This window comes from Astatotilapia calliptera, chromosome 14, assembly GCF_900246225.1.
Source record: "Astatotilapia calliptera chromosome 14, fAstCal1.2, whole genome shotgun sequence".
Taxonomy (NCBI): Eukaryota; Metazoa; Chordata; class Actinopteri; order Cichliformes; family Cichlidae; genus Astatotilapia; species Astatotilapia calliptera.
This window is the reverse complement of record NC_039315.1, coordinates 1,702,738-1,729,815: the sequence shown is the minus strand read 5'-3', so window position 1 is coordinate 1,729,815 and position 27,078 is coordinate 1,702,738. Positions and strand designations below refer to the sequence as shown.

Sequence of the window (27,078 nt, the reverse complement as noted above, 5' to 3'; positions counted from 1 at the left end):
GTGCTTTGTAGAAAATGCAAACATGTAGACCAGAGACTTTTATTTTGGCGAGGGAGAAGCTTCAGGGTGCAATGATTTGCTTTGGGCCTGCTGTTTCACAACTGTCAGGTGGCATGGCCTAAAGGGGCGTGGTCTAAAGGGGTGTGTTTGTTTACAGCACACAGATCAGTGTGTTGTATTGATTCTGGGATCAGATCCACACCAATCAGGAGGATTCAGTGACCTGCTGCCCAGAACAGAAACCTGAGAGACTCTGTGGACACACACACACACACACACACACACACACACACACACACACACACACACACAGGGAAGTGTTTATGTCGATTTCAGGTTGTGTTTTCACCCAAACACTGCCGGTATCAGTGTCTCTGTGTACCTGTACACCTTTGTGTTGTTGCTGGCTGGAGTCCTGTTGCAGGCTCGCCATGTTTGAAGCAGATGATTCTCACTTCCTGTGTCAGAACGGTCAATTTCATGTTTTCTAAAAACGAATGCCTCACAAAGACAGTAAGATGTTGTGTTCATATAAAACAATAATCAGTGTCATAGTTATAAGAAGCGTTCTTGTTGTCTCTTCACTAACAGGCTTGATTTTAGAGTTCCTGCTTCTCCTTCACAAGTGAGATGAGGTGGATCTTCCTGTCCTCGCTCTGCGGGGGTAGAATTACTCTGCCCTTTACCTTCATGTGCAGTCCTGTGGAAAAACACTCGGCATGTCAGAGCGATCGAAAAGGTTGCGGTTGCTCGGCGCGAGCTTCCCCTCCCGTTACTGAAAAATGAAATTAGAGTGTCAGGAAGTGATGATTTACCAGCCGGTGAGAGCTGCAGTCAAACCACCGGGGACGGAGATGCACAGCCTCACCTTTAAAACACTCACAGAGCAGATCTGAGTGCAGTTTTCAGTGATGAGTCCATCACTGATGACTTTGTTCACTTACTGGATTCTTGAATATTGACCCAGCTCTCATATGTTGGTGTAACAGCCTCTGCAGTGACTTCACCTCAGCGTCATACTAAGCAGGTGTGAGGGCGTTTGGTAATCCGCCTGCAGATGAAAATTTGACCAACTGTTCCCACCTTTACACACCTGCAGGTATCACTGCTGTGCTTCCAGCCAGGTGTTTCTCACACAGACTTGTGTTTCCAGGTATACTTTGTGACCGCCGCTTCGCTCGTTTCCCTTCGGGCAGGCTGCTCAGCTCGCCGCTGCGACGGTCTTCAGTATCGTTCAGCTGCGAGCTCAAACTGCCGACATCCTGAAATATGCACGAAAGCTTCGACTCCTGGATCGAGGGTTGAGATGAACACAGCAGAGCCTTTGGTAATCGAGACCTGTGTAGAGGAGGTAAAAGTCATTAAGGTTTCTGCAGGTGACCCTGTGGGAGGAGTGTTAACCTTTCCAGCAGCCCTTTGAATCGGTCTCCCTGTGGATGTTGCCCCTTTTTACCCCCCCTGCACCTCCCGCCTCCCACAGACGGTGCTTACAGTCCAAAACAGTCTTTGTCATTACTTTCTGTCCTTTAAATGATACGTAAAAGTTCATGAGTCTCTGTGAATGCAGTCAGAAGTCAGTTATCACATCAGCTGTCCCCTTGCACCTGTCTCACAGTGACACCTGTGGGCGGGGGCGTGTTTAAAAGCAGGGCGGAGCCGAGTGCCTGCCTCCAGGCTAGTTTGAGCTCAGTGTGAGCGGTCAGCTGAGGGGAGAGGAGATGCTCTGACTGGTGGGTCTGTCACAGTAACACACGGAGCGTTTAGATCACATCAACAAAATCCTCATTTCCGTCACCTGTCACAGCTTCTCACAGCTGCCTCCATTTTGGATCCAGTTTCTCACATCCATCGAGCTCCTGTGCTAACAGGCGTAGCTTTCGTGTCTGCTGGTTGTTATGATGAAAAAATACCTGCAGGTAGTGTCGGCAGCTGCTCCGCTACAGCCGACCGGCGCCGACAGTTCACGGTTAAAACGAGCAGCGTCAACAGCGATGACAGAATCTGTCAGCTGCAGCGTTTTCATGGTAATTAGACTGCTGGTTAAGATCGTGTGTGAGTGAAGAGGCATCACGCTGCATCATCTCGCTGCTTCTGTAGCTCGCTGCGATACAGCACTGACACTTTCCTGCAGCGGATCGATTCCTGCAGGACATTAAGCTCATTATCTGGATCAAGCTGCAAAAGTCAGTGGCTTCCAGCTGCTGTTTCACTCAGTTTCAGTCCGTAATCGAGCGCTCGGCTCCTTCTCAGGTTGCAGCAGCAGGATGTGGACCTGTTCCTTATTTCCTGTCGTTTCTCTGCTGCTCCGATGGATGTTCATCTGAAACATGGACAGAGTTTCAAACACTGACGTCAGATGTCGTGTTTACGAGGGGCACCCAGTCAGGAGAAATTTGCCACCAAGCCCTATTATAAGATAAAGAAGGATTATTTTGGACTATGAGTCATGCAAAGCTACCCTAGCAGAATCAGAGAGTAGAAACAGGGAGATGGAAACGAGTTCTTTTTAAATTAGCTAATGTGAATGTTCAGGAGATGCTAGCCCACTCAGCAATCATTCATTCGCTGGTCAGTTTGCAGGCTGTCGATGGTTTGCAGGAAATGAGACGTGAAACATCGTGTCCAGGACAACGTCTACGAAATCTGACATTTTTCATTTAAACATGGAAGTCTATGGAGACTGACTCAGTTGGAGTCAGGCCTCTAGTGGATGATAGAGGAACTGCAGCAGGTTTAAGTCTCCATGAAATAACCAGAAATATATTTGAGCTTTGGCTGCAGGTCTTTGCAGATTTCTCTGAAATGTGGTTTGATTTTGATGGACTGTTGATTAAACTGTTCCAGGAAACTTAGAAAGCGCGTACACGAACGAAAGCAGAAGGATCTTTTTGAATAAATTGATGAACGATCGGCCCTGGATGGCCTGAAGTACAGCTGAGTCCTCTCACAAACGAGCCACCCTCCTCCACTGTGTGGGAGATGAACATAAAAGGCATAAGATGCTGAGCTCAGCGTGCGCCAGCCCCTCCCTGTCTGATGTTTTATGGCCAGTGCGTCTCCATCATTCCCAGCAGCGCTCGGCTCTCTGTTTTAAACAGGAAGCTGGAAGTGGAACAGCAACAACATCTGAGCCAGTTTATGATCGTTTTACAAAAGCTTTTTCCAAAGCTTCACATTCAGCGTGGAAAGTTACTGCACGCTTGCTGCATCATGCACGCTCTTTAAGCAGCTCCCGAGGAGCAGAGGCCAGGACATGGAAGCAGAAGTCCGAGGGCATCGGGAGGAAAAGCAAAATCACAAACAGGAAGTCACTTAAACCTCATTTTGAAACAGCTGCAGCTGAAATGTAAAAACATTCGTGTTTAGAGGTCTTTACCTCTGTGAGGATTTTCTGTCTGACAAAGCAAACATATTCACCTTGGCTGTCTGTGATTGGTTGGCTGTTCTTGTTTATTGACATTTTATTTTGAAAGTTTTGTATTCTAAATGGGAAGAGTTGGGACCACATTGTTCAGTTCGACAGACTTGCTGCTGGTGTGTTGTTATGACTTTACACACTGTTAAATAATGACATCAGACTGGTGCAGGAACTTTTGCACATCACACTAAAGGCCTCTTTTCCTACACCATGTTCAGACTCTGCTCAGAAACAGTTGGAAACCCCTTTACGCCTCCTAAGGTTGGGTGATTGGATGAATCTGTCAGCTCTTGGTATTGAGTTTTGGGCAGTTTGTGTTGTAGTACCTTGCTCATTTAATATTATTTAAGGTGTTTTTATCCCAGTTTCTCCTGTTCAGGAAGTGTGGAGTGGCTCTCTGTTCAAAGGCTCCAGGTTTCTGAGTGAAATGGGTGTTTCTAATAGGTAAAGCTGAAACTGCCTAAAAACCAAGTATGGTTTGACTTGGTTATTACTTTAGAGCCAGGAAAAGAATAGGCCAGGAAGAAGATGGAAGACATCATACTTACTCACAAGCTCTAACCTTCACTGTTACACTTAGAAGTTGCAAAAGTCCCTTTTTGAGTGCAGGATATTTTATTTAAGCAGTTTAGCAGAGGCAACAAAACCCTCAATCGAGGTAGGAGAGGGGTACGCTCAGGCCTGACACTAAGTCCCATCCGGGCCATGACTGATGAAGCAGTGACCTCCAGCTCCTTACCACCCCAGACGGAGTTTTCACTTCTTGGACATCCATAACAGGAAACCGTGAGAATGCCGCTATGAGGCTTGATTTTTAATACCTTCTAGCTTGTCAATAAAGTGAAACCTAACCCTAGTCTTGATTAGGTCCGTAGTGACGTGGTGGATATGAACAGCTTAAAGTCATTTACAGAACCATCCAGGGCTTCGGTTACACTCTCCGTGATGGCCCAAACCTTGGACTTTATGTTTAGGTGAAAAGTAAAAGCACTTAAAGGAAAACAATGTATTGTTGGATGTTTGTCAATCTGAATCTTTAGCCTTTGGCTTAAGCTGATCTGACATCATGCACAAAGACTCAGACCTTCGAATGGAGGCCATCTGGTAATTTCCAGTCTTGGTGTAAGGTGTCGAACTCCAGGCCTCATGGGTCCTGCAGGGTTTAGATGTGTCCTTGATCCAACACAGCCGATTTAAATGGTTAAATTACCTCCTCAACATGTCCTGAAGTTCTCCAGATTCCTGGTAATGAACTAATCGTGTGATTCAGGTGTGTTGACCCAGGGTGAGATCTAAAACCTGCAGGACACCGGCCCTCGAGGCCTGGAGTTCTCCACCCCTGTTGTAAGGAGTTCATTGTCACCGCAAAGCAAGTCCTTCCAGAAGCAGGTCAGATATTCTGTGTCCTGTTTGCTGGATAAAAACACGAGGCTGAGACCAGAACGTTCCTGACGATGGACCGAGTGACCTTCACCTGAGACCGGCCTGCACTCCTCTGAGTGACCAAACCCAACCTGGACTCTAAACAGCCGGAGACTTGGTGCATGTTAGGAGGTTATTAGAAGCAGAAAGCCTGTCACTATAAAATGATCTGTAATATCCAGTTTGGACGACAGGAAACAGGAGGTCCGTCATCTGAGGAGAAGAGCGTCCCATGAAATATGGGAACATGTCAAACCCACATTAGTGCGTCTCACTCTGTCCTGACAGGCTCGCAGAGATCTGAATCATTTCCCACTCCGTCTTCATCAGCTCTTCGTGTGTGACAGCTGCGATTCTTGGCTGTGTCACAGATGTTCTCTCTTACATTTCTGTAGTAAAGGCGTCGGGAGGATGATGTTGGTTTAGATTTCAGAGCAGATTGATGGTTCAGCATCTTCCTGGTGTCACGGCCTTTTTGGCCAGTTGCTCCCAAAGACAGACGAGCTCAGACGCATGTGTGACTCACTTTAAACCTGTCGTTTCACCTCCAGCAGGCTGAATTTAACCTCCTAATATCCACCCATGACAACCTGTCTGTGATTAGGGTTAGTTTGATTAATGTTCAGCCATTTTTATATCATTTGTCCTTTCTTTTACCCAAATGGAACATAAAAGCTATATTTTTATCTAAAAATAAACACACACACACACACACACATATAGCTCAGAGAAATAATCAAAGAACCTCCAAACTCATAAATATGCAAGAAGCTGCTTTTTTAGGCGGAGGACTGGATGATGGTGATCACACCACAGACTCTGTGACTGGAGATGAGCACACCAAGACCACAGTCTGCTAACACTCACTATTCATTCCAGATCTTAGTTGAAGTACATCTGCTGCTCGTTCGCAGCTCCTTGTTTTCATTCTTTGGCTGCACTCGGGTCACATTTCAAAATGATCCTTCTTTGTCTGATTCTGGGCCTCTCACTTCACCCACTGCCTGAAACAAGCTGGTTTAGTCCCCCTGAGCCTTTAACCAACTCACTTCTGATCGGCTGCCGAGAAAGGAAAGTGGGTGGGGCTTCTGTGCCTGAGACAACCATATTAGGGATATTGACTCTATGACATCATACACATCAAAGATAGAAAAACCTGCGTGAAACTGAGTGTTCAGAGCTGTTTGCAGAGATTATACTCTGACCTCGTTGTTAAAAACTTTGTCCATGTTTAATATGAACATCCAGCTTCACTGGAGCAGATATTGGACCTGCAGTGCGTCGGACATGCAGCACGTTTTATTTGGGACTTCTGAGCTGGATTTATAATATTTTATTCAGCAGCAGTGATAAAGATAAATGGTTAGTTTAGCTACAGTGCTGTGATGTTGTGCAGTATTTGTTGGGGTTGGCATGATTGCTTGTTTTTTGATCAGTAGCTGTGATTTTTGTTAAGTATACATACAAACACTGAATGATTGTTGCCTTTAGGGAGAGGACTTGATGCTTCTGTTTGTCGGCAGCTGTGACCTTGAGCTGTGAAAAAGCTTTTTTCCTGCCACAGAGACAAAAACGCTACTGACGGCTGAAAGTAATCAGCAGACCTGCTGTTTTATTACCACAGAGCCTGATGTCACCTCTGCGTCGGCAAACGGGACAGCGTGCAAAGAAAACGTGGCATGGTCCTTTAAGAGTATCGCCATGGAGACGGTGTGAAGGGGCGAGAGACGGCATGTGTCATAGAGAGAGAGGAGCAAGCGAGCTTAACCTAAAAGTGTATCGTCATGTAGACAGAGAGAGAGAGAGAGTCAGCAGACCTTTCAATTATTTATGAGGCTCCTCTGGAAATGGTCTCTGCAACACACACACACACACACACACACACACACACACACACAGGGTTGATGAACAGTCTAATGTAATGCGGTGGTGTGGCTGCAGCAGCCAAGCAGGATGGATGTCTCTGCTGCATTAACGCTCCCATCAAACCCTCTGCAGCTCCAACAGCTTCCTGCATCCACGACGCTTACCCCGTCAAAATAAGAGTCCCTACCTGTTTGTAAAGGACCAGTCCGTCCCTGCTTCGCCTGTGCAGGTGTGTTGATAAAGTATGGTCATGTGATGTTTTCAGTCGAGAAAGTAAATCCAGAGCTGACTTTAATAAATCACAACTTTGTAAAGAGTCTGTGACCTACGAGGGAGTCACAGCCACACAGAAACGTATGAGGTGCCGTAAGGGACATTATTACTGAAACGCTCTCACACACACAACTGAAACGCTCTCACACACACTACTGAAACGCTCTCACACACACTACTGAAACGCTCTCACACACACAACTGAAACGCTCTCACACACACTACTGAAATTTTAGCTCTCACACACACAACTGAAACGCTCTCACACACACTACTGAAACGCTCTCACACACACTACTGAAATTTTAGCTCTCACACACACAACTGAAACGCTCTCACACACACTACTGAAACGCTCTCACACACACCACTGAAATGCTCTCACACACACCACTGAAACCAGAGGCATTTCCGCTGAACAGGAAGTTGTTTCCTGACAAGGAAACTGATGGAAAAAGTGGTATATTTCAAAACACTACAAGGATTTCTACTCAGCAACCTGCTAGTACAGCAGTCCCCAACCTTTTTTGCGCCACGTAAACGATATAAAAATAAAAAAACCATAAATATAAATGTGTTCGAATTTTTGTGGAGGAATAAAACCCATTACATAGAAAGATCTCAGCTTGTGAAGGGATACAATAAAGGTGGTATCAAAACTCCAGAATTGGAATTTATGGTTGGCACCCTTAGAATTAAATGGTTAAAATCTTGTCTGTCACAGCCAGACTCTACTTAGCTCCACATCCCATGATTCTTGTTTAATAAAATAGTATACAGGATTAGACTTTATTTTGAAATGTGATTTTGCGGCAAATAAAATCCCCATAAAGATATCAAACTTTCCAAAACAGACGTTGCATTTTTGGGAAAATGAGATTTACCCACAACTTCTCCCCATAATTCAACCTTATGGAATAATAGGGTAATAACACTTAATCAAAAATCAATTTTCAAGAGTGACTGGTTTGAACAAAAATATTATATTCATAACAGATTTGTTGGATGATAACGGTGTCATTCTAAGTTACACAGACTTTTCAGAAAAATATTGTCTAAACTGTTCTCAAAGAGAATATAACAAATTTTGTGAACTGGTCCCACTGCCTCTGCTTCATTTGATTAAAATTTTTATGATATACGATAATTTCTCATCAGTGCTCCCAAATTTATTGCTAGGGCAATGTCAGGTGCTTGATAAAAATGCAATAAGAAATTTGTTAGTAGTTTCTTCAAAGACAAAATATTTCATAGTTACAACAGAATGGTTACATGGCATGGTTCTAATTTAGTTATTTCATATACACTGGATAAAGCATACTAAAAATTTATGAAATAGCCTATTCTACCTAAAGTTAAAGAAACACACTTTAAACAAAACTAATACTGTGGCAGAATTTCTAAAAAAAAAAAGAGATTTGGCTTTGAGGTGGATCAGTGTTCTTTTTGTACTGATGAAAATGAAACCCTAGAACATCTTTTTTTTCCTATGCCCTATCACACAATGTATTTGGTGCAACTTAAAAAATTGGATTTCCCTAAATATTAATGATGTGCCACTGTTTGAATTACATCATAATTTTTTTTATATGGATCATCTAGCATTGGATGTCTCAGACATTATTAACATCATCATACTTTTGAGTAAATATCATATCCATTGTGCTAAATGGAGGAACGCTAAGCCTTCTCTCCCTGGTTTTATTGATGATTTTAAGATATTTTTCTTTGCTAAAAAAGACAAAAAGCACATATGCAAAAAAAATAACCAGGATAATGCACGTCTCCCGCTATTCTAAATTTTGACTTATGCTGAGGCTAATATATTGTTAAGTAATGCAGCTGTCTCACTAAGGTCCAGAATCGATTTGTTCCACGATTCGATTCAATTCAATTCGATTTGATTATGGGGAATTTTGACAGTCAGAAATATTATAATTCAGATCAGTACGTTTACATATTTTTGTATTTAAAAAAAGGAAGCTGACACACGCAAGACTTTATCAAAGGTGTGAGCATCACAGCAGATGCCTTTGTGTCAAAGTAGCTGAAGATAAAACACAGAAAAACATGTAGGTGATTTTCCTGGCCTGGGATTTTATAAAAAATATTCTGCAGTACATCAAAAACGAAAGAAAACCATTAATCAACATATGAACGTTACCTCTGACGTTACAGCGGTTTTATTAGAGACACGGCTAACGTTTTGCATTTTGCATAATTTTAAAAAGTTTAAATTTATTCAGTATTGAACGGCAGAAATTAGGTTTTCTTTTCGGAAGTAAGTAAAAGGGGAAAAAAAGCAGCGGCCGACAGCCTGTAAACAACAGTAGACTTGTGCCTAACAAGCAAGCGAATAATACAGAAAACAGATTTTTAGACGGGAAACTGTTCTTGAAGTACAGAGAGAGAGAAAGAGAGGGCTGTGCATGACGTGCGATTTTATCGTGGTGGAAGCAAAACAGTGAGGGAATTCATGACGATGTTTATGTGAAGCGCAGTTTGGATCTTCTTTTGCTGCTGGTTCAGTCAATATTGTTTGGAGAGAGATCAAACCAACAGCTTTAGAATCGGCGCAAAAACGGGGTGAAAACAAAGCGCGGACCTGCCGACAGATCAGAGTCAGCGAGCTGTCGGCTTTCAGCCCCGACCGTGTCCGTGCTGTCGGTGAGAAAGGCGACATCTCACTGATTCTGATCCGCGGGTCGCGCTGTGTGTTTACGTCTTTGTGCAGAAGCCGTGTACCTGCTCTCATTTACTGTCTTAGCTGTTTGGTGGTTGTTGAAATTTTGTGAGGTTTCACCAGAGATTCTGGCATTTCGGGCAAAATAAATTTATATTAAAAAATCGATTCAGGATTTTAATGAATCGATTTCACGTTATCCAAGCCAGAATCGATTTTAATCAATAAATCGATTATAAAAACCCACCCCTAACTAACAGGTTGCTGAGTAGACATCTGTGTAGTGGTTTGTTTGAAATCTAACACTTTTTCCTTCAGTTTCCTTGTCAAGAATTAACTTCCTGTTCAACTGAAACACCTTCCTGTTCAACTGAAATGACTTGGTTTTTCAGTTGTGTGTGTGAGAGCGTTTCAGTAGTGTGTGTGAGAGCGTTTCAGTAATAATGTCCCTTACGGCACCTCATAGAAACGACCTCTGAGTATGAGCATAGTGAGTTAGACCGGCTTTGCATAAAATGTAACTAATCTGTATAAGTAGCACACACATAGTTTTTTTTGTTCAGCAGTAGTGTGAGACAGGGCGTTTCTAATTTTAGCGATATTGATCACATGGGAAAAAAAGCAGACCTACATATTTGTTTAATGTACACGCTGAAGGAGAGATGACTGCAGGAGATGTTTAAGATGAAAAAGGCCCGAGCACAGAACCCTGTGGAGCTCCTTTATTCATTCTGACAGATTCATAGTTTATTTTCTGCCTTTCGCTCAGAGGCAGACGGAGACAGTTTGCAGGTTTGATGCTGTTTTCTGTCTCAGTTTATCCTCTGTCATCTTTACTGACGTCTGTCTGCATGACCTTGGGAAGAGAAGAGCATCAGCACATAAAAGTGAACTTAAAAAGCTTTTAATACCTCATTAATTTAAGGTGCTGGGACACGAAGCGGTGACGAAGACCAGGTCTGGACGTGAGCTGAGCGCGCTCTGTAACAGAGAACCGTACAGAGGAGCCAATCACAGCATCTGATAAATGAACGTCTGATGACTTTATTGTTATGATTGTTCAGCACCTGACGCTGTCATTAGCTGGCTTTGCATGATGCACAGTTCAGAATAAACCCAGAGTTTGATCCTCTGTCTGAAACCCGCTCCCCACCCACTGAGCCAGCTTTTCTCTGATTGGCTGCTCCTCGCATATGGCCATGTTAAAGATGCCCTCTCTTTGTGACATCATAGAGATCCAAGGATAGAAAAAAACTGTGAAACTGAGCATACATACACTGAGCTGATTATAAGATGCTTTACATGGACGTACATTTATGATAAGGAGATAAGTGATCAGCAGACTGCAGGCACAGATTCAGCCTCAGCTTCTTCTCCTCTGGGTTCAGCTGCAGCTCTGAGCTCTGTTTTCCTTCCACCATGTTTCTTGCTGTGTTGTGCTGTGTTTCATTCTTCTTCTTCTCTGCCGTGCACCTAAAGGTTCTTATCTTTAATATAAACACAAAAAGAAGATGTCCAGAGAGAGCCGAGCCTGCTGACAGCTGATTGGATCATTGATCACACAGGGAAACGTGGATGCAGTGGGATGGACCATCTGTCCTTCAGTGCAGCACCCCCCCATCGTCACGCCCTGACGCCTGCTCTGCGCCCCCTGCTGGTCACACGGGGAACAGACTGCAGCAGCTCGAGGCTGCAGCTGAAAAACAAACACACATCCTCAGCATCGGAGACAAAAGGAGGCTCGACGGGGCGAGCCCAGCTGCTGGTCAGCTGTTTGCTCTCAGCCAACGCTCTCCAATAATCAGAGGATATGAAGCTTCAAACATGATGATGTACGTGTAAACAGACTGAGCTCACAGAGGCTCTCAGCTCCAGTGGGGATGATTTTTATAGGAACCTTCATCATCAGAAGCAAATGTAGAGATGTGGAAGGTCACTGAGTGTTTATTTACGGATGTTCATTCAGATGAAGAGAACAGCCTCGTCTTCGCACTTTAAACACAGTTTAAAACTGTAATCAGTAATAAGAAGTGATGTCACAGAGATGGGATATCCTTACATGGTCATCATCTTCAGGCGTGCTCCACGCAGAAGCCCCTCCCACCTTCTGTTTAGTCTTTGAGTTTGTGAAGGGACGTGACTAAAACAGCTTGTTTCAGACCGAGGCTGCACCGAGGCTCGGTGTGAGATAAATAAGGATTATTTTGAACTTTAAGTCATGCAGAGCTGCTGTGGTGGAGGCCAGAACGGAAAGACGGAGCTGGAAATGATCAAAATGAGGGAAAGATGGGAAATGAGCGGCTGCTGTTGTTGTAAAGGTGCAGAGCTGGAACATCTGCCGGCACCTTAATATTATTTATTTACATACATAAAGATTTTATGTAAAGTACTTTCAGGAAAATCTTGGTATTGATTTGGATGTTTAAAATATTTATCATCACTATGCTGTCATTAGAGCTGCATCCTCGCCCTCCCTCATCACTAACACGCAGCCGGTCTCCTCCGTCAGAGCTGCTCCGGAAACCCCGCTGGGATCTGCATCCAATCATCTCTGCTTTCCTAAATCAATACTGTGACATCACGGAGGACTTAGATTTAGAAACAGGACTGAGAGGAGTTACAGGTTCCAGCAGATGTCTGGTAGTCTTTGTTTTTGGCACAGCAGGGGGCCAAAGGGCTTACTGGGAGCCAGATGACCTCAAACACAGACTGGATACCAGAAGATTTCCAGTTTCTCTCTGAAGTTCATGTTCGAGTTCTCTTGACAAATCACAGGTGATCAGGCAGGTAGATAAGAGGGCGTAGCCTTCCTGATTACAGGCCAGCTTAGATATCAAAGAACCAATTAACAGGATAGTATCCTGGGAGAATGACATAGATCATCAAATATAGCAAATAATGTAGATTTCAAAATAAATAGTAAATAAACCCGGTCCTAGTTGGTGCTTGGAGACAACCCACACGAGCCTTTGACTGGAGCCGTGACAGATCCACACACAAACGTACTGAGAGGAGAGGCTCCTGGCACTTCAAATACACCTGTGATTTCTTTGAGCCAGAAATGATTAAGTCATTAAGTTAACGGGTGCTTCACACGGACACAGGTACCTGCTAATCTGTTACATCCAATTAAAATCCTGGAATTTTACTCAAAAAAACTGGAGCTCAGACTTCATAGGTGGTCTGTTACCACAGCGACCTCACAGCAGCCACATTATTGGTTGGATGATGTCATTAAAAAGGCTCCAACAGCACAAAATCAGTCCAGAGGTCCAGTTCAGGTGAAGCCTGACACCCACCTGTGTCACCATCCACCTGTCAGTCAACGAGGCCACGCCCCTATAATGCAAACTGTGTTACTGCTGTATTTGGTTCACCTGAGATCCTTCTCTCACTCCTCGTTATCTGGGGACTCGTACCTATTTTTAAAAGTTGGATTTAGCAGATGATGTTTTTAGACCTGACAAACGAGCCTTTCGTGCTTCATAAACTTGCTGAGGTTTGGTTTACGCTGCTTTGCATAACCAGGAGCTGCTGCAGAAACCAGCTGTGTAACCTGACCCCCCTCTGTGATTTATCAGGCCTGCAGCAAACAGTGACACAACTCGTGCTCAGGACAGGAAATCATACTTGAAACTCACTCACGGACCGAGTGAGTCAAATGCGCAGCTGGGCGGGAACACGAACCTTCTGACGTCTGAAAACCTTTGAGGAGGCGACACGCGAGCGCTCGGTGTTTACTACGACTGTTGGCTGTTGTCAGCGTTTCTCTCGGTATTAATGTACCAGCAGCTGGGCGTGGTCACGTGGAGGCGTGTGCAGCACTCTGAGCCTCTGTGTTTAACAGTGACTGGCTCTCGGCGACAGATCCAGTGGCTGCCTCATCGATTAGCGCACTGATTGACTGACTAATTAAGTGACTGGAGCTTCAGTCTCAGTCAGCTTTCTGCCTGCCATGACCCGTTATTACAGCCTGTTTCGGCGTCTGCTGTCCAGAGAGAGTAAAGGAGAGGAGGCCGATGAAGAGGAGGGCAGCATTCACAAAGAGAGCAGCCAGCAGGGTGAGTCCTCAGGAGACACGGCGCCCACCTGAGTCCTCTCTCATTCTTTAATGCTCACTTTGTTTTGTAGTGATCAGAGCTGGTGAAAGCAGAGGAAGACTCACAACTCAGAATCATGATGTGATTTAACCTCACAGTTACCATGTCCGCCTCTATAATCTCATCATTTACTTTAAATAACAGAAATATGCACAAACATCTGTCCCTGAGTCCGGTCGCGCTGACTTCTTTTATGTTGCTTCTGTCTTTTGTTGCATGAAGCTGCAGAAACGTCTTTTTTGGGGGGAGTTTATGTGAGAAGGTGTTTCTGATTCAGAGTAGACTGAAGAGTTTTAGAGGCCACATTAGCTTTGGGAAGTGTGGGACCCTTGTTCGTCTCCTTTCTGAAGCTGAACCCTGAAACTTTCCAGAAGAGTTTGAGATCGTCTTTCACAAACTGGAAATGTGTTCTGGAAAGTTCCTGGTGTGTTTGCAGCAGCAGGGTGGAGCAGCTGAGGGAAGTGCTTGATGGAGGTTTGCTAACAGGACGGGCATACAGCAGAGTGTCATCTGCAGATAAACTAACGTTTAGTTCATGGAGGATGTTGTTAGCATAAATATCACAAATACATGAGATAAGCAGAGGTCCAGAGCTTTGTGGTACACCATCATTTAAGTGTAAAATATGTCCAAAACCAGAGACGTCACAATAATCATGAACCTACATTCTGACTATGACCATCGTAAAGCACGCAGCGAACCAGAGAAGAGAGATGATGTTTCTCTGTAACTTCTTTTACACAGAAACTGATATCCTGTTCAAGTTAATCAATCAAGAGTCTACCTAACATGGTTTTTGTGTTGTTATTGAGTTTATGCCATTTTTATTTGTTTGTCTGCCCAGTAAATGTGAAGTTTTACTGTTGACATTCATTCAAATGGCCACCAGGGCGGCGATATCTGTGGTTGCAGAAAGACTTCTGGTACTGTATATGTGTGAAGAAGGGGAAACAGCTCTCTGCCCTAAACTAGTTAGCCAATGAGCATGCAGTTTCACAGTCACCATCATGGGGAAAATGCTGTGCTTGAGGTGTCATAGCACAACTTTGCTAACCATGTAGCGTCGCAGTGGGCGTGTCCATTTGTTATATTGCACTTGGCTCCTCCCTCTGTGCGCGTCTTCCTGTTAAGTGTTTGTCTTTTGGTAATTATCTGTTGGTTTTTTCGTCATATTTCAGTTTTTACTTCCTGTCTGTCACTTAGGCTGTGTCCCAATTCAGGCTCTGCAGCCTTAAAGGCCGCATTTTAAGGCCGATTACGTCACAGCGACGCGACGAAGGCTGTCCCAATTCAAAGGCTGCTCGAAATGCGGCCCTCAAATGCGTCCTTCATTTCACTGAATTTTAAGGACGCGGCGGTGTAGACTTCGTGGCCCAACATATCCCAGAATGCATAGCGTGGCGGTGGGTTCTGATAATTTTGCCGAAAGAAAACGGCGGATGAGGGGCGCCCGAAGAGTGAACTTTAAGTAAGTACTGAATATTATGTCACTTATTTATGTGCAAATGTTTAATAATGAAGAACATTAAAACATTACTGTTGGCCACATGTCGGCAAAGTCATGTGACATCAGTGACGTTTGTACTAACTTGGTTTTAAAGCCTTTACTTTAAAATATACGGCGTTCAACAGCTGAGCTTAATCAGAGAATGATCAAAGCTCATGTAGAAACAAACAAACAAATGAACAAAAGATTTTCTCCTTCATTTCTGTCAAACAAAGCTGTATGACACGTTTCCAGCTGTTAGTATCATGGTTGCTAGGCAACCTGGGCAGAGCGACGGAGGCTAGACCGTCCCATTTCACAAGCCTCGCACTTCCGGCCTTAGCGGTCTTTAAGTACGCGGCCCTTGAGGATCGTTGAGGCTGCAGACCCTGAATTGGGATACAGCCATTATCTTCACCTGTGTCTTACTTCCTGCCTGCTTCTTGTCCTGCATCATTGTTGTTTCTAAAACCTTCTGCAATATTCTGTTTCTTCTCACTTTTTGTATTTTGCATTTATGTAAATACTTCAAGATTCAAGAAGGTTTGTTGTCATTTTGCAACGTATTTATCAAAATCCACAGGCTGAAACAAAATCGGTGAAAAATAAGAATACAGTAATAAAAAACCAAAGGAAGGATAAATAACAATCAAACAGCAGCTTCTGTAAAAAACCACACTCGCTCAGCTAGCAGCGATCCTCTCACAGAGAGGGATCACTTCTCGGAGCTTGTGAGTTTTGGACGATGTTGCCTCGTTGGAGGACTGCGCTGACGTGCATCTCTGTAGTCATCGCTTTGGTTGAATTCCCACGGTCCCTGTCTGCAGAGCGAAAGAGCCACCAGCACACAGCACCAATCCCACATGTATCATGACAGGTCAGCAAAGACTGCAACGTGGTAACAGCCTGCAGTCTGACTATAAACCGTAGAAAAGAGGACAGCGAAGCAGAGACGGCTGATTTGTTGCAAACCAAGAAGACGATAAGTCAGGATAAGATTGTGTGACGGGGGGGTTAATGTGAAAGTGTGAGGCTCTAAATATTTAATCTTAAGTTTGGTCAAAGTGAAACAAAAGCTGTGAAAACAGAAAATCGATACATGTCGAATACGTCAACACGTCATCAGCTGATCTGTAGGTGAAGACTACACGTGAATAACACGGCACACCTGCTGCATGGATTTATTGTGTGTCTGATTGGTGTGTTGTTGTGTTTTTGCGCTTGCTTGGATCCCATGTTGTGTTGGAGTTGTTGCAGGTCGAGGTCTCTGTGCTGCAAAAGAAAGCCAAATGACATGCAAACACCTGAGTGTGTGACTGCAGGGACACAACCTGTGCACACACACACACTTCAGTAAAACACCTGCTGCAGTGAAACCTGCGACTCGTATAAATGACAGAAAGCTCACAGAAAACAATTTTTCTCATGACGCGCTTCATGAGCAGGTGTGTTTTTATAATGGCGTTTAGCGTGTAGAGGAGCGCCTGTGAAGTATCAAAAACCAGCTTCTGCAAATGTTACTGTGCGTCCTGGCCGCGTCCTGGCCGCGTCCTGGCCGCGTCCTTACATGTCCCGTGTTCGCAGACGATTATAAATATCAGCGTCAAGGTCTCGGTGTCTCACACCTTCATCAGCTGATGACTGACAGATTCTCACATCACCAAAATATCTGCTTATATATAAACACACAAACCCATCAGCTGCTCGGCAGCAGGACAGAAACCTGTCGTCCTTCGTTTAGAGACAGCAGGAAGTCTCAGTTAAACGTCACATCTGGACTCCAGGTGTCCCCCCCCCCCTCCAATAACCAGTCCTGATGTTTTTGGTTCCCAGGAATAAGCTGCAGTTCCTCTAACGTCCACTGGGGGTGTCAGTCCCCCCAGAACTAAACATGTTTACAACCCGATAAAACAAACTGGTTTCGTCTCTAGAGATCTTTGCCTGTTTATAATTACCATTTTTAGGGGCGTGGCCTGTGTGACTCGAGGTTTCCAGCAGTTTGCAGAAGCTTCTGTGACTTTATTTGAAAGTTTTCCAAGCTCATCCTCTGACAGCTGGGAGTCGAGCTGAAGCGACAGGCTGATAAAACACAGAGTTTATTCCAACAGCCCAGAGCTGAAGGCATGATGATTCACGGAGCATCCACAGTGACGATAAAGCTCATCTCTAAACTGAAAAACTGCTGAATTACTTTGGATAAGTGTGCCTAATAAACTGGCAGTGCGGGGGGAGATTCTGGGTCAATTTTCTTGGAGTTTCTCGTTTTAGTTTTGAGTTTCTGTGTCAAACAAAAAGCAGCGAGAGCAACATTTAAAGGCCTGTGACAGAAACAGAACATGCTAACTAAAATTAGCCCACACACTGTGTGCGCGCGTGTGTGTGCGTGTGTGTTGTCTCCGTTATATTTACAGCTTCGTGTATTTCTGTCTGAGCAGCTGTTAGTCTGCTCGGCTCAGTCAGCACTTTGCATTTCTGCTGCTCCGACCCGGAGACCCGTCCATATCAAGTGACTCTGGACGGACTCGAGTAGAAATAGCGCACACACACTTCTTAGGAAAATGTCAGCTATTAAAATAAATGCAGACGCACAATATTCAGTGTGAGCACCTTTATTCTTCAGCTCTCTGTTGTCCCGTTAAGCCGTCTCAGGAACAGTTCTCCAGGCTTCTTGGATGTTTCTGTCCTTTGCTCTGTTCTCTGTCAGGATGATCTCACACTGCTTCAGTGATGTGAGGTCCGGGCTCTGGGAGGCGGACCCATGACCGACGTGTGCGTTTCTATCCAGGTGTGCTTTCACTGCATTAACAGTGTGATTGGGGTCATTGTGATGCTGAAAAATGAAGCTGCTGCCACTCAGATGTTTCCAGATGTTACTGCATGATGGCTCAAACTCTGACCTCATAATTCATCAGTTCGTCCAACACCGCTGACTGACACGCAGCAGAACCGTCAGTCTCCACCGTGTTTCTCTGATGTCTGTAACCTCTTTGATGGACCTCCTCCTGACCTCCTCTTGACCTTGATGTGCGTCCATCTCTCCATCAGACCTGTTTCTCTGCTCAGTGAAGCGACTTCCTGACAGCCGTCCTTCCACTGAGAGCATCTCTGATGAAGCTTCAGTGAAACAGTCGATCACCATCTCTCAGCTCCTGTGTCAGGTCTTCCAGGTCTGCTGTAGATCTTTAGTTTTTCATACTGGACCACGTGGGTCAAACTGAAGAAGCAGAAAGGCTCCTTCATCACAAATCTAAGCACCTTCAGCATCATGTGGAGGGAACACGTCACTGCTTGGTCGGCAGCTCGTCACAGATTTATCTTTCATGTTGACTTCCTGTTTCTAATTCAGTTTGGTTTCTGATAGCTTCCAGAGTTGGTTTCTTTTTTTCAGCTCCGTTTTTATTGTTTTACAGTTTTTACAGTTGTAGTTTAATCTCATAAACCCACATTTTACTCACAGTAGAGGAAACACTGTGAGCTCATTTTGAATTTGATGGCAGAAACGCGTCGTAGGACTTTGGATATCTGATCATCTGCAGTGAATAATAACGTTTCAGGACAAAGCAGAGCCAGGACTGCTGAGCAGCTAGAATCCTCCATCAGTGCCATAAACCTGCATTCTATCGTGAGGCCACCAGGTGGTGATAGCTGTGGTTGCGGTCGGCGGGAAAGCAGCTTTTCTAACTTGAACACTTTTTGTGGACTCATCCATGATGGGTTTAGATTTTGTTATTGTCATTTGTATTTAGAAACATTTACTCATATATGCTTAGAAGTGTATAATCATTTGTAGATTGAAAGAATGTCTCATCCTAGGAGGTCTGTAACAGCTCTGTGTAGCATGAAGGGGGAGTGCGTTCACTCCCTCTACAGAGTGTTCTGGCGTAGATCACACCTCCTAGGAGAGGTCGTATCTTCTCTTGCTGATATATGGTATAGCAAACACACGTATATCTGTTTAAGTATAAGAGCCCTTTGTTCAGATGGACCGCTAGACTCCTGGCACCAACTTTGGGGAGTCTTCACAGGGTCACACCTTGACCTCACACACACACACACACACACACACACACACACACACACACACACACACACACACAGTATTCTTTGTTCACATGTATACCTATGTGAGATGCTATATGTTAATGACCCTATGCATATTCATGTAACCACAATAAAAGGAGTGCTATGGGGAACCTGGCTGAGAGTCTGACGGTGGTCAAGTGGTGGAACGACACTTGGCCCCAGCCAGGTCTCCCTCATGCATGAGTAAACCAGAGAACTTTGGTGCCTTGTGTCTTGCTTTTTGCTGCGTAGCAGATTGTCCTTAACGTTCCAGCGAATAGGTTTATGCTACAAACCTATCAATCCACTTTCAGTCACGCTGAATAAAAAGTTGAATCTGTTTCCGTAAATCTGTCACGCCATTGTTTGAGTCGTCCTCTGCATGCTGATTGGCTTAAGGCTCGTCAAACACAAGTCCAAGATTCACAGTTATAGAAACCATCAGTGTGACAGTCACAGAACGCCTGCAGGTTAAACTTCAGCAGGTGTCCTGCATCATAACCTCTAACATCTGAAACCAAATAAAAACAGGTTAGAAATTCAGTTCAGATGATTTTTAATTGTGCAGACTCTCGGTGCTGATACCAAACAAACGTGTGTGTGTGTGTGTGTTTGTGTAGTGCTAACATCTCTATAACTAAATTACTCGACTGACGTTGGACGTGTTACTGAAAATGACTTTTTAGCTGATGGAGGAAGAGAAAGCTGACCTCGAGCTGCTGCTGTGCCTGAAAGTGTGGTTTAAAACGAGAACATGGAGTGTTTTCAGCTTCTCTTTTTAATCCTTCAAAGTGGCTGACAGGATGACATGAATGATTCACAACGACCAAAACATCGTCTGAAAACAGACAGAACAGGAGCTGTAGAAGGGTCTCTGTCTCCCTCTGCTGGGCACAGTGGGCATCTCCTCCTCCTCCAAGAGACTGAGAGAAAACGCACAGCAACAAATACAGAGGACAGCCACAAACTACATTTGTCACTATGAAAATAACTGTGGATATGAACCACAGAAATGAGGTGAGATGTGACCAGCAGAGGTCTGAGAAAGGAGCTCAGGTGGAGGTGGGCGTCTGCAGAGACTCGTGAACTGAACCGTCCGGATGATTCAGCAGACGTGGTGGTAAAAGTTTATGTTCCAGGTCAGAAAAAAGGTTTAATCCTGATTTCAGTTAAACTTGTGTATTTAGCATGTGGCTAGCAGCAGCAAAGCTGCACTTTGAGACGATTGGAATATAAAACCCGTTTCTAGTTTTTTTACCTTTAAAGTTTCAGGCAGGAAGGATCACTGGAGCTTGATAGCGGGCGCTCCTTTTAGGTGGGTATCTATCTATATATTACAAGTATGGCTGTCATAGCAACAATTAGATGACTAGTCAGCTAGATGAGTCAGCAGTTAGCATCAGACAAGCTAGCTGGAACTACAGGTACTGTTGATGTATAACAGGCTGAATCTTTCCCACCTGTACAGCCACCGTGCTCTCTCGCAGTATTTACATAATGTGGTTTGATTGGCCAGTGCTTCAAAAGTTAAATCATAACGTTGGCTGCAAGCAACACGTCCAGAATTCAGTTTGTGACGACACCTCGCTGACAGCGAATAAGAAGCAGCCGTGTCAGCTTGAGCTTTGGCTGTTCAGTTCTTCTTCTGTGGTGTTTATTCAGGAGTAAAGTCACGGGTGGATGTGAACCTCTTCAGATCCACCAGGCCGCGGGATGTTATTTGTCTCTCAGAAACAGTTCATAACTTCCCTTCAACTCATTCATGTCACCTAAAAGGTAAACCTGTTTCTCCATCACCTGTTCAGCTCTGATGATGGTTCAGTAAGGACATCTCCTGGTTTCATCTTCATGTTTCCCTCTCACCACATATCCAAACCATCCTGACCAGCAGCTTTACAGCTGTGGCTCCAGCAAACATCAGCTGATACTAGAAATTAATATGAAATAAATTCTAACAACAGCTGATCAAGCTTAAACATGCTGCTGTTGTTTAGCGCGACATCTGCTGGTTTCCTCTTTCTGGCGCAAAGTGAGCGATAAACAAACAAGAGAGAAAAGCCGATCAGCTGATCATTGATCAGTTTCATGATTGAAGTAGCAACAGGAGAGGGAGGGGGGAGAATGAGAGAAGAAGAGGCAGCTGTGCAGCGTAAGGACAGAATAACTTCAGCTCTGTCTTTGTTCCATTGTAGCTGAAGTTCAGGACAAACTGCATCTCTTCTCAGCTCAACATGAAACACGTAATATTTTCTCTGAATACGAGACGATTCCGTCTTTTTACGGGACGATTGGCAACTCTACTAACTGACCTTATGAATTAAATAAAGTTCACTATCAGTAACATCATAGCACCACCCAGCTGTATAGAAACTCCGTCATGCTAGCTAGTACGCAGTACGAGTTATTGTAACTGATGGTAACAAAAATAAACTCCACCTAAACTTGGTTTATATCTGACCCAGATAGACTGCAGGTCATAACTTCTTACCCGAAGTTCAGTTCACCTGACACTCGGACCGGCGGCCGCCTCGGGTCTCTCCTCCTCCTACCTCCCCTTCCCTCATCCCCCTGCTGGCCTCAGTGGAAGCTCCGCCACAGCCACCACCAAACTGAGTTATTTTTACACATCGACCAGCATCTGGCCAATATGTATCATCGGCCCATAAAAACAAAAAATCACCATCGGCCCACCGGGCATTTAGCCATGCATGTGATCATTCAAGCCTCGATACGGCGTCACACTAACTCCACCTCATTAAAATATTTTATATTTATATATGTATATGTAAAAAGCATAATCTCTTACACAATCCAAGTGTTTACGGCCTTTTCCAGATCAGGAAAAAGTTACTTTAATGTTTCTTTGTAGGTTTAAGGTAAAAGTGGAAAAATACAAACATCAACTTTATATCCAAACATTAAAATCCAAAACAAGAAGAAAACAGATTCAAAAAACTTTATGAAACTGATTCCTCCCCACAGACTCAAACCTGCAGTTGACCTGACCTCCAGCAGATGGCAGCATCTGTCCAGTGAACAGAGCCCGTTTACTGAGACAGAAATATTCAAACATTATCAAATTTATATTACATAACACCTAAAACGAATCAGTGTCCATATAAAAAAAACAACCCTTTTCCTGCTTTTCACAGAGGGAAAAATTCCTTTCTTTCTGCGTTCCCGTGGAATGACCAAGTAAACACTTTTGCAGCTCTTCACACATCATTTCTATTATCCATTTAAATCAAGTCGAAATCAATAAATTACACGTGTTACATAAAAGCTCTCCACCTGATGCCCTCACTGTTATGTAAAGCACATCACATATGAAGTGCTGCTGTTTTTAATCAATCAGATTCATGTTGTTGTAGATGCAGAGTCCAGTCTGACTGCACCTCTGAGCTGCTCGCACTGTTCTGCACGTGTCATTCACGCCGTCCTATAAAGTCGTCTGAATCCCGCTTCTTGGATCATCTCTGTGATGGCGGGCCGGCTTTCTGAGCTTGTGTTTGTTATGAGCGGTGAGTCATCGGCAGGAGAAACGGCAGATTTTTAAAAATATATCGCTGTGTGCACGCTCGGCGTGAAACAATAGACGGAGGAACAATACGTGCTGCTGTTAACATTTTGAACATCCAGCGGCCGTCCTCTGTGCCGCCCACGCCGCTGTTTGTTGGAGTCTTTCCTCAGTTTTGGGCTGAATGTGTCTGTGATGGACCTGGAATAGATTTTTTCCAGGTTATTTTTGAAAACACCTCCCGTCTCATACTTACTGTCTTCCTGCAAGTAAATCCCAGAGCTGTCCTGGTTCATCGTCGCGGTCTTTTGATCTCGCTTTGCACATCTTCCTTGTTCCTGGTTTCTCGTGTTTCCTGTGTTCACTCTCTGATTTTTTTCCTGCTTTCCCTCCTTTTCTCACAGTGCTTATTGTTTTGATTAAGTTCACCTGTGCCTTACTTTCCCTCACCTTTTGTTTCTTTTAGAGCCTAATAATTTATCTCATGTCTTACTTCCTCAGTTTACAGGGTCGATCCTTGATTAAGTTCACCTGTGCCTCACACTATCTCTCTCCTCCTTCTTTTCCTGCTGTGTCCTTATCGAGTTTACCTGTTCCACATTCTCACCTTTCTGTTTAGAACAACACATTCATACCACAGTGTTTAATCATTATTGGTCCCTATTTCAGTTATTTATGTTCGGTCAGTCTAACCTCTTTATTACAGGATAACAGTGAGAGCAGAGCTTTGCAGCTCAGTGGGTTTAAACCAGCTTTTGCTGTGAGTCACCGCTCAGCCAGACTCTGTGGTTAACACACTGTGTTGGGCAGAAGACAAATGCAGTATTAAATACATATATTCAGTCTGAGAGGTTCTTTCATATCATGAGCAACCTGTGTACTGAGTTTGTAGTGTGTACTGCAAGTACTGTGTGTGTACTGTGTGTACTGTGTGTACTGTGTGTGTACTGTGTGTACTGTGTGTACTGTGTGTGTACTGTGTGTACTGTGTTCTCTGGCAGTTTAATGGTGTTGCTGTTGTTGCCCTGCTGACATTCTCCTGCCCTCTGATGAGGCAGTCTGTCTATTGATCAGGAAACATACCTGAACTGTATACACACACACACACACACACACACACACACACACACACACACACCTGCTGGGTGTTAATGAGCCGTGGGATCGATTGTGGTGCTGCCACAGTGGATTTCCTGTCCTTCGGTCCTGGACTCTCCCAGGTATGAACCTATCACACTTACATTATTCAGCAGATATCGAACCTGCGACCATCAGGACAGGTCAGTGATGTCGTACAGGTGTTTGTCTACAGTGAACAGTTGGAGGTGGAGGATAAATATCAACATTAGCAAGCTAATAGTTTGACAGTCGTCTTGTTAAGTCCCTGATGCAGGCTGCAGAGTCGATGTAGACCAAACAAAACCCGAATTAAACTCATCTCTCCTGACATCAATTATAGAAATGACACAAAGTACTAAAAGTGTATAAAAAGAAGAAGAAAGGGGTTCGGTTAAGCTTAAAGCTGCAGTTCCTCCAATGGCCACATACATAGAAATCGGTAACTTCCTCCTGTGACCACCTTCTTATCCCAGCTGGGTGTCTGGGGGACGTACATATTGATGGCTTGGATCTTATTCCTGCCGTTCAGCTTCTCAGCACGTGTCGCTCTTACAGTCCGAATGACATCCTGATGTCCTCACAGCAGATCCTGATTATGTGGATCGCTGAGTCGATGCCTCGCTCTATCGTGGCGTACAGAAGTCGTCCACGTACAGGATGTGACTGACGGTCACTCCACTCCTGAATCTATGTGCGTCTCTGCTTTTGACGATGAGCTTCAGGTCTTTATCTTCCACGCTTGCGTGGTTGCCTTGGAGTTGGCCTCCAGCGTTTTCTTTACTATGATTTTTCCGTACTCTTGGCAGGCTTCCACGTGTTCACCAATCAATAGAACGTGGGCTTTTAAGGAATGGAGGAGCTACAAGGAGATGTGCGATGTGCTAGACTAAAACTTGTGAAGAGCTGGATTTAGCCCACAGACCTCAAGCTTCAGTGTCAGAGAACTGGGTTAAGAGATTTAGAGGTAGACATGAGTCTTGCACATCTCCTCTCAAATAAGCATTTTCATTTGTTTCTACAAGTATCGGAAAGCAGTAAGTTAATAACTACACGATTCTTTTAACGTCGAGTGAGTCAGACATTGTTGACCTGATCTGGGCAGGATAACTGGCAGCGTCAGGATCTGATAATCAGAGTGAGCGACGGAGACGTTTCTCCTCCCTCAGTCCCACTGAGCAGGTATGAGGACGCAAATACACGACAGTAATTAAAGACGCTGACCTGTTTTTTTTTTCTGCGAGAGTGTAGGCCTACATTCAGCATGATGGTGCGTTCACTGACACGTGCGCACCCGGTTAGTGACGAAGTTAATCCCATTCAGTTTCACTTCGGTGCGTGAGCCATGGATCCTGCTGGACGCCTCAGCCTCAGGCCCAGAGACAAACCAAAGAGAGGTGGAGCCTTCGTCTTTAACGGCGCTGAAATGACCTGTTTGCTGAAAGTGTTTCACACTTCTCTGCAGGATTTCACTCTTCAGAAAGAAAAATGAGATGATCTGGATCAGAACCAGATCCTAAAACCCCCAAAATTTGCTTTAATCAGCAGATTTAACAGGAGAATAGCTGCAGCAGCTCAGTACGCCGTAATATTAGGTCAGTCACAAAGGAAGCAAAGGTTACCAGTGTTTTAGCATAAGTGCCCACCCCCATAATAATAAGATCTTGTGGTCACCACAGATGCTCTGAGTTCTCGGTTTGGACTGATTACTGGTAACACTGGGCCTATACATGCCCCTCGGTAGGCTTACAGAGCTGGTCAATCAGATGAAAGCTCACTTATCGGGAGGGCTTAAAGAAACTGTAATGTAATGTAAAGCTATGCCTTGGAGTACCAGAATAAAAATATGGATCTGTATTATTTTCCATTTACACATCAATGCAGAAACAACAAGGAAAGAATATAAACACGGTAATTAAAACACAAACATGCAGCTATTAACAGCTACTGGATGCCAGAAATATGACAGCAAATGAAGCCAACACACAGGTGCAGTCCCTCTAATGTCCACAGGGGGCTCCAGAGTCAGTCCAAAAAGACTCCCACGATGAAATGTCCAACAGCAGAAATAAGCGCGTTTACAGCCTGACAGAAAAACTATTTTGGTCTCTATAAATCATTTCTTCCTTCGTAGGACAATTTATTAATAACTCACCTGTTTAAATTGTATTAAGGTTTAAAGTTTGCATTAATAGATCCATTGGTGACACAGGCGGCTGTAGCTGCTAGCGGTCTGCTAGCACCTGAACTGCACCTCTGGACTGTGTTTGTGCTGTTGGAGCCGTTTTAATGACATTATCTGACCAATAGCACGACTGCTGAGAGGTTAATTGTATTAACAAACAGTTGTAGAAGCATTAGTAGTAAGAGGTCTGAAATAAAGAGGCTTCAGTGGAAATCTTATGCCAAAGAATCATTTAACGAATCTAGAAAAAAGCTGTATTTTAATCCATATTTGAAATACTTGTTGTAGATTTATCTCTTTCATAATGAAGCTCAGACTCAGCCGTGTGCACAGAGCTGGGATCAGTTTTCTCTGGGTTTGTCTCCCCACCTGAGGCTGCAGCTTTCCAGCATTCACAGCGTGATCAGATGTGAAGCGATGAGTGAATCATTTCTGCTCTGAGCGCAGAACGACAGGACGGTGGGCTGAGTGTCAGATCACGTCGTTGCCTGCGGGCTCAGAGAGCGTTTCCTGACTTGGAGCAGATCTCACGGTTATTCAGCCCCGGCGACGTGTTCGTGAGCCGTGTGTGCTGCCGCTGTAGAGATGCAGCGGGAATAAAGATGCCTTTATGTAACCCTGCAGTTGACTTCACAGCCTCTGACAGGAAGTGTGAGCGCGGCACAGCAGAGACGCTTCAGAGCAGAAACTGAGAGGTTGCAGAGCTCGACAATTTAACATGCACCTTGTTTCCGTTGTTTTAAACTACATGCTTCATGGAAAAAGTGAAGACTCTTACTGCACCGCGTTTATCTGCTCCCTCCGTGAATAAATCAGAATCTCCTCAGGGCTTCTGCTCCACAATAAAACCCACAGCAGCAAGAGATGGGCCACAAATCACTGTTAAATAAGCCGTCTGCTATGTAGTAATATAAATGTAAATATCTGGTTTCATCAGGAATATGATCAGA

At 44.3% G+C, this 27,078-nt stretch overlaps 1 protein-coding gene across 2 annotated transcripts in view; it reads left to right on the top strand.

Annotated features, from left to right (window-relative positions):
- The window catches only part of LOC113035772 (fibroblast growth factor 12), a 47,004-nt gene that overhangs the window by 4,648 nt on the left and 15,278 nt on the right, over positions 1–27,078 (top strand). Inside the window, exon 1 of one of the 2 annotated variants that reach the window (XM_026191468.1) lies at positions 12,963–13,723. The exons of the other annotated variant lie outside the window; for it this stretch is intronic. Coding sequence (XP_026047253.1) covers positions 13,618–13,723 — 106 coding nt within the window. The 5' untranslated portion in view covers positions 12,963–13,617. Of the gene's footprint in view, positions 1–12,962; positions 13,724–27,078 lie in introns of those variants that run through there. 2 annotated transcript variants of the gene reach the window in all.